Source organism: Oncorhynchus keta, chromosome 1 (genome assembly GCF_023373465.1).
Source record: "Oncorhynchus keta strain PuntledgeMale-10-30-2019 chromosome 1, Oket_V2, whole genome shotgun sequence".
NCBI lineage: Eukaryota > Metazoa > Chordata > Actinopteri > Salmoniformes > Salmonidae > Oncorhynchus > Oncorhynchus keta.
The window spans coordinates 53,087,702-53,102,445 of record NC_068421.1 but is presented as its reverse complement, the minus strand read 5'-3'; the positions used below and the strand labels follow the sequence as shown (position 1 = coordinate 53,102,445).

At 42.4% G+C, this 14,744-nt stretch overlaps 1 protein-coding gene across 5 annotated transcripts in view; it reads right to left on the bottom strand.

Annotated features, from left to right (window-relative positions):
• Positions 1–14,744, bottom strand: part of LOC118387542 (rab GTPase-activating protein 1-like) — a 157,256-nt gene that overhangs the window by 94,422 nt on the left and 48,090 nt on the right. For all 5 annotated transcript variants that reach the window (XM_035776007.2, XM_052527499.1, XM_052527510.1 and 2 more), the window contains 2 exons: positions 9,046–9,139; positions 8,245–8,395 (listed from right to left, as the gene is read on the bottom strand). In XM_035776007.2, coding sequence (XP_035631900.2) covers positions 8,245–8,395; positions 9,046–9,139 — 245 coding nt within the window. The remainder of the gene's footprint in view (positions 1–8,244; positions 8,396–9,045; positions 9,140–14,744) is intronic.

The window sequence follows — 14,744 nt, the reverse complement described above, 5'->3', positions numbered from 1 at the left end:
TCATTGAAAATAAGAATTTGTTCTTAACTGACTTGCCTAGTTGAAAAAAATGTTATAAAATCCCTATCACAGTTTGCTGTCCCAACATGCTTCATGCCACCATTGTTCCTGTTCCTGTTCCTGTTCCCAAGAAACATATTTACCTTTTTTACTACTGTTTTATACAACCTTTTCTGCATCAAGCTCTTATATTATTATGTGTCAGGGAAAGCTCATTGGATTCCCAGTTGTGCAGTTGGCTCTTGCTTGGGCCTCAGCCTGACCCAATGACAGCCAGAGAACTGTTGTGATGTGGCCTTCACACTCACGACCAGAGGAGTTTTGGGCTTTGGCGTGTTTCTCCCTAATACAAACTGTAATTTCTGGGGCAGCAGCACTGAGCACAGCTCTGTTCCTGTACAAATACAACACAATGATCTTATGAAAAGCGAAAAGATCTGTTCGGCGGGAGCATTTAAAAAAATTACATACACCCTGAAACATGCATCCTATATCCCAGATGAATGACACGTGGGGAAAAAAAACAACATAGTTTATTGTTGCCACGGCCATTCCTTTCCCCTCTTCGCAATTGTATTTTTTGGTGTCAAACGGCAAAACCAAGCATGCGTTTCTCAGACGAGAAATCAAATCTCTTGTTCTTCAGGTCAGTGATTCTTCGGGGGAGTGAAGACAAAGCATGGTGTGCACTGTTAATGGAGCCTACCGGGCTGCGAGAACAGGAGTAGTTGAGTATATGAAGGTGGTGGGTTGCATTAAAGTGCCTATAGTGCTTGAGGGGCTGTAAACAGGACTGCATTGTGAGGAGGGGGGGTTGGGGGCTGGTGGGTAGGGCTGTGGCCCAGTAGTGCAGCTGGCCTGAAGACACTGAGGAGGGTATTGTGAGTGACAGATACTCACTGAGCCCAAGGGCACTTTTCATGCAGAAAGGGATGACAGCTCAGGAACTGAACACAGGGGTAGGCTAGGGCTGGAACAATGACAGAGAAGACAGGGCTGAAACCCAGAGGAATCCCAGAAATGAATTTGATGGAAGGAGAAGTGTAGATTATCTATTTGAATATGTGAAATGAAAAAGAGATTTACATAACCATTTCACCCGCACAAGCTGAAACAGTCTAATGCAAGAGACATGCAACAATTCAGAATTGCCTCTTGCAGGGAGGGTTCATACACATTTTGTCGGATGGAATTTCATGACTTAAAACCCAATTTTCATTACCAACAATTGGCAGCGTCTATGCAATCAACAACAAAAAAATTGCCGTAATGTGGTACCAACACTGGGAGGCGGCTCTCTGATCCCATGTACCATCTCCTGTTGTTGAGCAAGGCACTTAAACCCCCCAACAAGTAGTAAACCTGTTTGGCAACTATATAAAACACATGTGGCCAACCCTCAGACTGGAGAACTACTGGGTGTGCGGACTTTTCAACAAGGCAAACAAACACATCAGAGCTGGTTTATCAAGGCCCAGTTGAGCAGCTAATTTCTAAAATGTGGTTTGTTAAGAGGGAGACTGGAATAAAAGCCTGCACCCCCATTAGCTCTCCTACCTAGAGGATGGTTGACCTTGATAAAAACCATTGCAACATTAAAACCTAAAACGTTTTAGGCCTTTTAAAATAATTTGCTCATTCAACATATGAAAGACCAAATGGCTATGGTAGGCACCAAATATTTTGACTGAGTTTGACGCAAGCTCACAAATGTTCAGGAAATGTAACTTTTCTAGTTTACTCATAATAATCCTAGCTACCTTAGAAGTGTTTACTTTGCAGACTGACTAGAATCTATTAAATCGCAATGTCCCAGACATTGGATGCCCAAATCAACTGGAAGTACAGCGCATTTGGAAAGTATACAGACCCATTAACTTTTTCCACTTTGTTATGTTACAGCCTTATTCTAAAATTGATTACATTGCTATTTTTCCCTCATCAATCTACACACAATACCCCATAATGATAAAGCAAAAACAGGATTTTAGACATTTTTGCAAATGTATTAAAAAAATGAAATATTTACATAAGTATTTCTTCCATTCTTCTCTGCAGATCCTCTCAAGCTGTTAGGTTGGATGGGGGAGCATCACTGCAGCTATTTTCAAGTCTCTCCAGAGATGTTCGATTGGGTTCAAGTCCGGCCTCTGGCTGGGCCACTCAAGGACATTCAAAGACTTGTCCCGAAGCCCCTCCTGCATTGTCTTGGCTGTGTGCTTAGTGTTGTTGCCCTATTGGAAGGTGAACCTGTGCCATAGTCTTGAGGTCCTGAGAGCTCTGGAGCAGGTTTCCATCAAGGATCTCTCTATACTTTGCTCCGTTCATCTTTGCCTCGATCCTGATTAAACTCCCAGTCCCTGCCTCTTAAAAACATCCCCACAGCATGATGCTGCCACCACCATGCTTCACCGTTGGGATGGTGCCAGGTTTCCTCCAGATGCATTCAGGCCAAATAATTCAATCTTGGTTTCATCAGACCAGAGAATCTTGTTCCTCGTGGTCTGAGAGTCTTTAAGTACCTTTTGGTAAACTCCAAGCAGACTGGTCATGTGCATTTTACGGAGGATTGACTGCCATCTGGCCACTACCATAAAGGCCTGATTGGTGGAGTGCTGCAGATATGGTTGTCCTTCTGGAAGGTTCTCCCATCTCCACAGAGAAACTCTGGAGCTCTGTCAGAGTGACCATCGGGTTCTTGGTCACCTCCCTGACCGAGGCCTTTCTCCCCCGATTGCTGTTTGGCCGTGCGGCCAGCTCTAGAAAGAGTCATGGTGTTTCCAATATTCTTCCATTTAAGAATGATGGAGGCCACTGTTTTGGGTGACCTTCAATAATGCAGACAATTTGTGGTACGCTTCCCCATATCTGTGCCTCGACACAATCCTGTCTCAGAGCTCTACGGACAATTCCTTCGACCTCATGGCTTGTTTTTTTTCTTTCTGACATGCACTGTCAACTGTTGGACCTTATATAGACAGATGTGCGCCTTTCCAAATAATGTCCAACTAAATGAATTTACCACAGGTTAAGTTGTATTTACATCTCAAGGATGATCAGGATGCACCTGAGCTCCATTTCAAGTCTCATAGCAAAAGGATCTGAATACTTCGGTAAATAAAGTATCTGTTTTGTATTTTGCAAAAAAATCTAAAAACCTCTTCACTTTTATTATTGGTATTGTGTGTAGATTGTTGATTTTTTAAACGTTTATCCATTTAAGAATAAGGCTGTAACGTATTTTAAAAAAGGGGTAAAGGGGAAGGGGTCTGAATACTTTCCGAATGCACTGTATCTACAAAATAAGTTTAGAAATCGCATCGCCTAATCCAAAAGAAAGGCTACATCTAATCTTTATTCCTAAAATGTATGTTCACAATTCACAAATTACTTTGATTCAACGCGATTCAAACCAATCCCAACTAATACAATGCAAAGTGAATCGTACGTTTTGTCAAAATATTATTGTTTAAATGAATCATTCAAAAAAAGTTGAAATACATCTCTGTCATATGTTATAGGCTAGGCCTACCTGCTGCTGCAATGTACGACTGTCTCCCTTTCCTTGAGCAAAGGCCGCTCGTCTCGCACTACAGATGTGCCAGTGTCATTCCGATCCTGGCTGATATTTAGATTTTTATCTGACTGATAAAATATTTACAAACTGTGCCTAAATAAACTACATTGACAGAAATTATTAAATACATTTCCATGTGTTTCTCAAAACTTTTCCAGACCTGGAAAACACCATTTAAAAATTCCATGACTTTACCTGACCGTACGAACATTGCTCTTGGCGCAATTGAGTACAATAACCATTTCAATTGATACGCCACCAAAATTCCATCTTCATGGAATTATCTTAAAACCTAATCTTGCAAGTAGTCTATTGACCAGGGAAGTAGGCAATTTGAGAACGGTTTATTTATTTAGCATTTTAGGATTAGCATTTTTGGAGACCAATCAATAGGCGCTTAGCTCTGTCACCCTCCAAACCAATTTGCGGCAATGTGATAGCCGAAATGGGACAAATTAATACAGCCTGCCAAAGTTAATCATGAATAATGTCTTATTACCATAGTAACAACAAAATTATAAATGAGTTCAAAAAGCAGCAAAGTCAAGCCAGTATCTGGGAGCATCACATTAGAAGGGTCTAAATCAGACACACAGAATATGGGCACGGAAGAGCATCACTAGTAGAATGAACTCAAATCCAAGCGTGTTTCCATGGCAGCTCATTCACCCCCCCTCCCCCGGTTTACATTTGTACAGCATTGTCTGTGGGTTACCACGCGTGGGTGTCTGATTAATTCTAGTCCGACTCTACACTCCAGATGCTACCTTTGATTGCAGAGACTCACTAAATGCCACTGCAGAGCTGGAGTGCGGGCCAAATATGACATAAAAATGGAGCTGAAGCACATTGAGAAAGACAAAGGTCCCTCATCGAAGATTTAATTATATCCTTCAGAAAGACTGAACTGTTGTTCATTGCGGGCCTGAAGAAGAGGAAGAGAATGCATTAGTGGGATCCAGGTGAGACTTGACAGCGGCACAGCCTCTGAAGAGAGCGATTTTACTCCTTGGACTGGGACAGTCTGTCTGTACCAACTGTGGCTTGAGCTGCAGAATACGTTTTTCATGTTTCATACAATCATACAGGCTCTTTAGAGAAACAAACAAAAAAATCAGTATAGTGCATCCCTGCAATTGTAAAAAGAGTAATTATCAAATATTGTTTTCATAGTACATTTGAGATATAAATAGGCCTAGTGAGCAAATAATTGAAATATTGATAATGATGTCAATTTAAGTTTTGTGAATCGTGAAATACCTGACAATCACAGAAGAAAGATGAAAAATCTATCTTCATTCTGGCAAAACAATCATTTCTTTCCACAGACATCGGTGACTTCCAATCTCAGAGACAGGCCAACACTATTTTTCGAGACTTCCAATTTGAACCTCCATCCAACTTTTGTCATTGGTTTTGATTGATCCCGACAGAGGAACTCCAACTGTAATGTGAATTGGCAGCACTACAGTGTAAGTGCCTTTCTGAGGAGCAGACTCCAAATAGCTTTCAGTCTTTTTTTAAAGCCATGGTTCAACAGCAGCACACCTTTGAAAGATCACACAGGGAGAGTAAAAGGTTGTGAAAAATCTACTCCCAACAAAGTGCCACACAGACTGGGAACTGAGTTATTTGCAATTTAGCAATAATCTGAAGACCGACAACGAGGAAGAGTGTGTGTGAATGCGTGCAGACTACATGTAATGTTAAAGTGAAGAGGGTACGACACTTAACCATATCAAAACTGGTATCCAGGAGTTAGGCTACCAGGGAACCACACAAACCAATAATCTTTTATGTTCGGAGAAAACGCTTGTTTAAAATGACATTCAGCAAAGTACATTTTTTATTTAAAAAATAATAATAATAAGGGCACAAAAGTTTAAAATTTAAATGTGAATTCTTGCAGAACAAAAAAGGCATGATTTGTCTGCTGTGGCAACCCAGACACCTGAGTATTAGCTGCGACGAAGTCAACGGCAACTTGCCGGATAACGTTTCTTATACTGTACACGTCCTACCAAAAACATTCACTGTGAGCCTCAAAAAATGACTTGAAAATACACAAGAGCAGAGAACAGCCCTCTCTCCTCCCAATAAATCCCTTTTCCTGCAGTACAACCCAACCCAGTGTCGTCTTGTCTAGCGTCACGTGCAATTCTGAGTCACTGTCAGATATGAGTGTCACCATCAGAAAGCAGAGTGAAATGTGCCCTGATTTATACCCCCATAACCAGCCGCGGCACAATTCCTTGGGATTCAATCAGCATTAGAATCATCATTGAGGGGGGATCGGCCCATTAATAACGCAGACGTCGAGCCCCCCCCTGGGATTTTAGCTGGCTATTAATAGCACCGGCCACCCAGTCTATCAATATCATTACATGCAATAAGGAAGGGAGCCCACTCAAAGAATTACAATGATTGAGTGAACGCTCACCAAGATATTCTGTCACATAACCTTCCTTACGTAAGCTAGTGTTGTGGTATATTTAGGAGCTCATCTGGACTGCTGCTATTTTCTGCCTCCGTGGGAGGCAAGGCGGCTGGGCACACACACACACCACACACACACAGAGAGACAGAGAGAGCGGAAGAGAGAGAGAACTGAGGCTTTGGGTTAAAGACGCAAGGCGAGGGTAAATTTATACCGGCAGGCAAGAGACGACGACAGCCCAGCATAAATACATGTCAAAGGAGAAGCCTGTTGCGTTTCATTCGGCATTAAAAAATATATTAAAAAATAATAATAATAGTGCCCCATGCGCGAGCGGTAACCTTTAGTTTATGGATCCATTTTCCTGCTCTCTTCAATCCCTCTATTTCAGGCAAATGATCACGGAGTGCATTGTATTTTAAGACCCTCTCCTGAAAGGAATGAGTATTGTTTTATACACCAAAGTGAGGGGCTGTCGCCTACTTATCCTCCTCACAAGTCCTCATGCAAAAAAAAAATATATTAGTCCCTTGGAATTAGCTCTACGGTAGTAAAAATCATGGCTGCTCCAAAATAGATTTTGTGCCGTGATCTACCAGCCGTTGGATAAGAGACTAGGCAGAGACCAGTCAAGGTGGAATGAATTGGGGCTGTGGGTAAGCCTGGTTAGGGGTTATGTGGGTTTATCTGTCAGACAGACTACACAGAATGATGCTTCACATTAGTTGTGGCATTTTAGTGCCAGGACAACAGTGGGGCTGATAGGATTAGCCTCTCTGTCTGACACATGGTCTCCACACGCCCCACACTGGGTGATAGAACCGTGGTCTGTGTAGTAAAAGGAGGTCACACACAATGACTGTGCTACTGCCTAGTAGCACACATATTAAAAAGGTCAGGATGCCAGAGATCCACTACTGTACATCTCTGAAGGCTGAAGAAACAAACGTGAAACTATATCACTGCTGTTCCGCCACATACCAGACACATGTTGTACTTGTGCAGCGAGCGATTCAAAATGCTATATTTATCTAAAGCTAATAGTCAACTTAATTGTATTTCAAGTCGTGTTCAGGCAGTCCTACATTTGAGTTGGACCCTTTTCTAAAGTCCCAGATTTTGAAAGCTCCATACAGCTTGTTGTCAGACACTCAAATCCGAGTGTCCCAATGTCCCTTCCCTATCCCCTTGTCAAACCAAATCCCCCCCAAAAAATGTATTTAAACCACGAAGACTGTTAAATTGTGCCAGAGTCAACAGTAGTGCCTTTTTACTGTGGGAAAACTCCTGCCATCACTCATACTTGGCATCAAAACCAGCATACCTCCAAGAGAAACATAAGAGAATTAGCTAAAGGCACAACTCGGCTCGCTGTGGGATCAGACCATCCACATTCAAGTTGAACTGAACTGATCTGGCAAAACTCAAGTTGAATTCAAATGATCCGGTTAATTCAAGATGCACCGAAACAATCTGGCATATTCTAGTTGAACTGATATTGTCAGGCAAATTCAAGTTCAACTGAAATGACTTTGACGATGAGGTGCTTCTGATGTTTCCATGCTGTTTCTATGTCAATCACAAATTATTGATTTTCTCTGGTTCTAAAGCATATTTTGAAAATCTGAGACGACAGGATTGTTAAGAAAAGGATAAGCTTGAGGGCAGGCATATTTATTTCATTTGCAATTTTTAGAAATCGCTAATGTTGCGTTATGGTAATGAGCTTGAGGCTGTAGTCACGATCCCGCATGCGGGATGGGGCGGCCTAAGTGATTCACTGAGCACAGCGTGTGAGTGTGGTGTTAGTATCAGTGAACATTTGTGCATGAGATTATGTCGATAAATAGGTGTGTGCTTGTGTGTGTCTCAGTGTGCTTGCGTGTGTCTCAGTGTGCTTGCGTGTGTCTCAGCGTGCTTGCGTGTGTCTCAGCGCGTGTCTCAGTGCGCACGCATGCGCGTGTCTCAGCGCGTGTCTCAGTGCGCACGCATGCGCGTGTCTCAGTGCGCACGCATGCGCGTGTCTCAGTGCGCACGCATGCGCGTGTCTCAGTGCGCACGCATGCGCGTGTCTCAGTGCGCACGCATGCGCGTGTCTCAGTGCGCACGCATGCGCGTGTCTCAGTGCGCACGCATGCGCGTGTCTCAGTGCGCACGCATGCGCGTGTCTCAGTGCGCACGCATGCGCGTGTCTCAGTGCCCACGCATGCGCGTGTCTTTCTCGCCTTACCTTGGTGATGAGGATGCGGTATTTATCAAGCAGGTCCTGGTCACTTTGGCAGCCTGAGAGGAGCTGCCAGACCTCAGCCCTGAGGGCCTCAGGGACCCCAGGCTTCACCAGCGCCGTCAGGCCCTTAGGCCGCACAGACAGGTTCCCATGCCTGACACACACACACCACAGAGGTAGTTAAGAATCTGATATAAATGAAGACATTGAGTTCTACTCTTCATAAAAGCAGCAAATTCTTATCAGGGTAAAAGGCTATCTACAGTACAGACATGGGCGGGGATATCCATTATCAATGTTGCGTTCCTGGGTCTGTTTTTATGAGGACTGAAATGGAGGCCCCTTGAAATAATGTTATTAACGTGACCACACATAATGCAAACCAATTCACATGATCGGAAAATGTATACAGTCAACGCGTTTCATTCAAGTAATCAAACAGTTCTCTACAGCTTTCGGTTAGGACTTGCATATAGTCTCTTGTGAGATACACCTACGGTTCGTTACAAAGCATAGGGAGAAGATGACGTGTATATGACAGTCGCATAAAGAGTGTTGTACATCAACGACAGATGAATCTCAGTGGAAGGAGCAGCCATATGGTACATACAGTATGACTTATATCGTCACACATATGAAGGCTTTATGAATGTTTATGAACGCTACATCTCTACTGTGGAAAAAGTGTGCCCATGCATGCAATCCTTCATCATCATCATCCTCCTCAACTCAATGATTCCATACATTTTCGGTAAACTGCCCAATTGTGGTCATCGTGACTGCCACACTCCCTGTGAGTCTTACCATCTGTTGAGGATTCCACCCCAGGACTCCAGAATCTTCTCAGGGCAGTCTTTGGACACATCACCGGTCCCACTGGAGATCTCGCTGTCACTATCTGCCGAAGACACAAGGACCGGAGTTTAATATCAGAGGCCAGTTTGTCATCTCTGGCTCGTCAGGAACAACCAGTCTTGTATTATGAGAGGTTTGCGATTTGTGAACAATATTGAATGCCTATGCTATTATTAGGGTTGGAATTACAGCAGGGCTAGGGGATTGTGGGGCCACTGTATAACAACTAGAAATATCAAAATGAGCCCCAATCAAAATCGTCAAAAGATATGTGGTGGGGCACCCCTTAGAGACTTCGGACATTTCAAAGAGTCAATGTATCATTTGAACACTGCTATTATGGTTAAAAACTAACAGTTAGATGTATCCATTTCTAATTTGAAATCCAAATTGAAATGGAAGTCATCAAACATTAGTACAGTGGCAAGCCAGAGCTGCAGTCCCCTGGGCTGCCTAATGCTCTCCTCTCATGATGGAGCTCTGATTCCCAATAACAGCTGAGAGAAGTACCCTTATTCGCGTTTTAAAACACACACACGTTCGTCTGTCTCACACACTCGAGCGCGATGAGGTCTGAAGCGGACCTGGCTGTATCACACATTGAGTGGCTGTGGAGCAGACAGCTCCATGCGGGCAGGGTGATTGGCTACAAAGGAAAAAACATCATGTGGTGCCTTTCCGAAAGTATTCACATCATGTGGTGCCTTTCCGAAAGTATTCACACCCTTGACTTTAGCAACATTTTGTTGTGTTACAAAGTAGGAATAAAATGGATTTAATTGGAATTAATAGAGAATTAACAGAGAATACTCTGTCAAATTGGAAAGAGGAATAAAAAAAATTGCATTATTATTGGAAAATGAAACCCTGATATATCTTGATTAGATAAGTATTCAATAAACGTTATGAATAACCTTTGGCACAAATACAGCTGTGATTCTTTCCAGGTAAGTCGAAGCGCTTTGCACACCTGGATTGCCCGTTATTATTCAAAATAAATATTCAAAATCTGTCAATTTGGTCAACGCTAGACATCCATTTTCAAGTGTTGCCATTGATTTTCAAGCAGATTTAAGTCAAAACTGTAACTAGGTCAGGATCATTCAATTTCTTCTTGGTAAGCAACTCCAGTGTATATTTGGCCTTGAGCTTCAGGTTATTGTCCTGGTGAAAGGTGGATTTGTCTTCCGCCACGGGCCTCCTGAGTGGCGCAGCGGTCTAAGGCACTGCATCGCAGTGCTAGCTGTGCCACTAGAGATTCTGGGTTTGAGTAGAGGCTGTGTCGCAGGAGGACTGGAGACACATGGGGCGGTGCACAATTGGCCCAGCGTTGTCCAGGTTAGGGGAGGGTTTGGCCGGCAGGGATATCCTTGTCCCATCGCATACTAGCGACTCCTGCACAGTGCACGCTGACATGGTCACCGGGTGTACAGTGTTTCCTCCGACACATTGGTGTGGCTGGCTTCCGTGTTAAGTGGGCATTATGTCAAGAAGCAGTGCGGCTTGATTGGGTTGTGTTTCGGAGGACGCACGGCTCGTGACCTTCGCCTCTCCCGCGTCCGTACGGGAGTTGCAGCGATGAGACAAGACTAACTACCAATTGGATACCACGAAATTGGGGAGAGAAAAAAAATAAAAATGATTTGTCTTCCAGTGTCTGTTGGCAAGACAACCAGATTTTCCTCTAGGACTTTGCCTGTGCTTAGCTCTATTCCGTTTCTTTTTATCAAAAAAACCTCCCTTGTCTTTGCCGATGACTAGCATACCCATAACACGATGCAGCTACAGTATCACCATGCTTGGAAATATGAAGCGTGGTACTCAGTGATGTGTTGGATTTGCCCCAAACATATTGCTTTGTATTCAGGACAAAAAGTTTATTTACTTGCCACATTTTTTTTTTTGCAGTATTACTTTATCGCCTTTTTGCAAAACAAGTTTTTGAATATTTGTATTATGTAAAGGCTTTCTCTTTACACTCTGTCTTCTTTTAGTATTGTGAGGTAACTACAATGTTGATTCATCCTCAGTTATCACCTATCACAGCCATTAAACTCTTGTCATTTCAATTTTATATAATTCCAAAGTAGTTATTGTCTATGGGATCCCAAGTGGCACAACAGTCTAAGGTAGCTCACAATTGGCCCAGTATCATCCGGGTTTGTTCTTAACTGACTTGCATAGTTAAAGGAAATATAAATATTTTTATGTTTCATATTAGTTCAGTTTCCTGTTCTAAATTTCATTGTAACTTTGGAGAGGCTACTGAACTCTCATGACCATTGTTTATTTGTGGTTCTCACCTCTGCCTTCATCTCCAAAGTGTTACTGTTTGCATTGTGGGTGTGCTTCACACCTTCTATGTGAGACACTGTACAGGTAAAGTAAAAACACCAAGCCTAAACTTTAAGGTGTGACTTCCCCTTACTTTGCAGTGGGTACATGCTCTTTGTGGACAATCCCATGCTGTTCATAGATATATATTTATATAATCTGATTGATAATCTATGGAAAGACTTAAATTGCTACCTAGCCATGATACCCATCACCTTGACAGAGAAAAGCTCTTGGAGACTTACCCCCAAAAAAACTCACAGCTCTAATTGTTGCCAAAGGTGTTTCTAACATGTTTTGACTCAGGGGAATGAATACTTAACTAATCAAGGTATATTTGCGTTTTATTTTTCATTTGACAGTCTTCTTTTGTAGATTGACAAAAAAGCCCAGAATTAAATACATTTTAATCCCACTTTGCAACAATAACATTTCAGAAATCCAAGGGTGGTGACTTTCTATAGGCACTGTATCTCAGACTACATACACTAGTCAATATCTCACAAACTATATACAGAATATATTGTCTTCCTCAAAGGCTTGGCTGCAAACAAAGCCAATATCTCACAGGCTGTGTACAGAGCCTATAACGCAGACTACAAACATGGCCTTTATCTCATAGACAACAGAGGGCCTATATCTTACAAACTACACTGAGTGCACAAAACATGAGGAACACCTTCCTAATATCGAGTTGCACCCCCGTTTCTGCCCTCAGAACAGCCTTAGTTCGTTGGGGCATGGACCACAAGGTGTCGAAAGCGTTCCACAGGTACGATGGCCCACGTTGACTTCAATGCTTCCAGCAGTCGTGTGAAGTTGGCTGGACGCCCTTTGGGTGGTGGACCATTCTTGATACACACAGGAAACTGTTGAGTGTGAAAAGCACAGCAGCGTTGCAGTTCTTGACACAAACTGGCACCGACTACCGTATCCCGTTCAAAAGGCACTTCAAAATTGTATCTTGCCCATTCACCCTCACACATACACAATCCATGTCTCAATTGTCTTGAAGATATAAATCATTATTTAACCTATCTCCTCCCCTTCATCTACACTGATTGAAGTGGATTTAACAGGTGACATCAATAAGGGACCATAGCTTTCACCTGGTCAGCAATGTTCCCTATAGATTTTTTCGGCACTGAGAAAATTTCTGGTCTGCTGAGCGCAAACTTGACAATTGTGAATATTCTGTGCAAGTTCCAGCGAGCATTTACTGTGAACACTGAGTCTGTACCCGCTTTAAGTTACAGTTTTAACAGTGGCCAAGTAGGCAACTGTGGCTATTTGATCATAATGCAGGCCTACCAGAGTAGCCTACCATCAAAAACAGTGGAGAAAATACATCCCATAACATGGAAATAGCTGTTCTATCATTCAGCCTACAGTAGCAGCCAATGTGTAGTGTTCAATATAGGACTACATTCCATGAGAATAAAAAAATAAAAATAAAAACCATGCAGGGCTTGACCTTAACCTGTTTATCTACTTGTCCTTCAGACAAGGAGGTGACTGAAAATGTGTTGTTTGATGCAAGAAACAACTTTACAAAATAAAATGCATTATTCCCATACCATTATTACAGAGAATCAGACAAATGATGCTACCCTCTGCCTGCTGGCTACTTAGCTTATTCAAGCCTGTCTCCAAACACAACACTGCCCCTTTAAACAAAAAAATATATTTACCTGACTCTTTTTTAAGCTGTCTTGAAATTGATATGTTTTGTACTATTGTAGAAAGCAATTCACTCCCCCATGGCTGGCTACAAATGATCTATAATTGGGCTAATAACTCACTAACTAGCAAAGGATATGAATCAAATGTGCACACGTGGCTACATGCAGCTCTCACGTTAATATCAAAACAAGCGCATCTACTCACGGCCGCTCATGCTGTAAACACAGTCCAGTTCAAAGTAAATGTCAAAGATCCATATATGGCAATGGTCAATTTCATATAAGCGTACTGCAGCTCTGATCGGTTATGCTGCACCAGTCTGTGTAGATTACGGGCTGTGTCGTGTGTGTCAATACAATAAAACCCTACTCCGACGCGTTCTGCCTACAAAAAAAAAAAACTCTGGCATAGCTCATTTTGTTTCAGTATGTTGCATTGAATGTGGCTAATATTGCATTGATTCGATCACAATTGCCACAGTAAAGGGAAACGTTGATAGTGATAACAGGGAAAACTCTAGAACAGTGGTCACCAACCTTTTGAGTCAAGATCACGGAGTAAAAAATGCAAGCAGAGATCTACCAATCAGATTTGTTTTTAAACGTAAGCCTATGCAACAGTAACCAATTAAAAACAGTACTGTAGCAATGAGGTTTGTGCAGTAAGCTAAAGACCAAATACATTATCATTGCTTCAATTGCCTGCCAATGTATTGTTGTTCAGGACATTTTTTTTCCAATTAAATGTCTAAATATTAGGTAGGCAATATGATCACCCCGGTAATAGATCCATTGTTGTATTACTTGTGAGGCACAGTGGAGTGAGCTTTTCAATTTACTGGGTGGTCATTTTACTGATGGTCAGTCTCAGAGGAGGGAGAGCAACAGACTGACTGAGGGTCTGCCTCTCAAAGTCCTTCCGCTCTCCCTTTCCTCCACTGACACTGACCAAAAAGGGGCACAGTCTTCCAGCTGATGGCAAAACTCGAGTCGCACCGTATTATTTCTGCCTTATGCACAAATTCATGTCGTTACTCATATGAAAAAGGAAAGAGAAATATTCCTTGATATTCAAAAAGACGCAAGCCGCTAATAATAACAACGCAAGCCTATGGATACACTCTTTTATCCTGCTGCAATGCTTGTTGTAGAGATGAATGGAAATAGGAAGAAAGCACATTTTATGGCTTTTTAAAGTGTTGAATACAAAGTGTTGATAGTGCTGAGTAAGAACTTAAACATGAACTCAATCATAAAAACAGCAGCTCGTTGCTGTATTTGTTGACAGTCTCTCTCTAGTCATGGTTTTAAACGTTTTGAAATCTCACAGTATCAACTTCGCTGTAGCTTTCTTTTATGCCTGCTACTTTACTGCAGACACGGTATTCTGAGCCATTCAATTTGCGAGCGGTAGGGCTATTGCACTTGATTTGCTCTCCGGGACCACCGGGAAGGTAGAATTTGTACCTTCAGACACATGAAATGGTTCAAAATGGCAACAGTTCACCTGCCTGGTTCGCAGGGCAGCTGAAGTCGGGTGCACCTACTGCCAACAGCCCGAGAATTAAAAACAAAATAGGAACAAGGCTTTACCGGAATTTTTTTAAACAAAAATGTTTGGCGATCGACTAG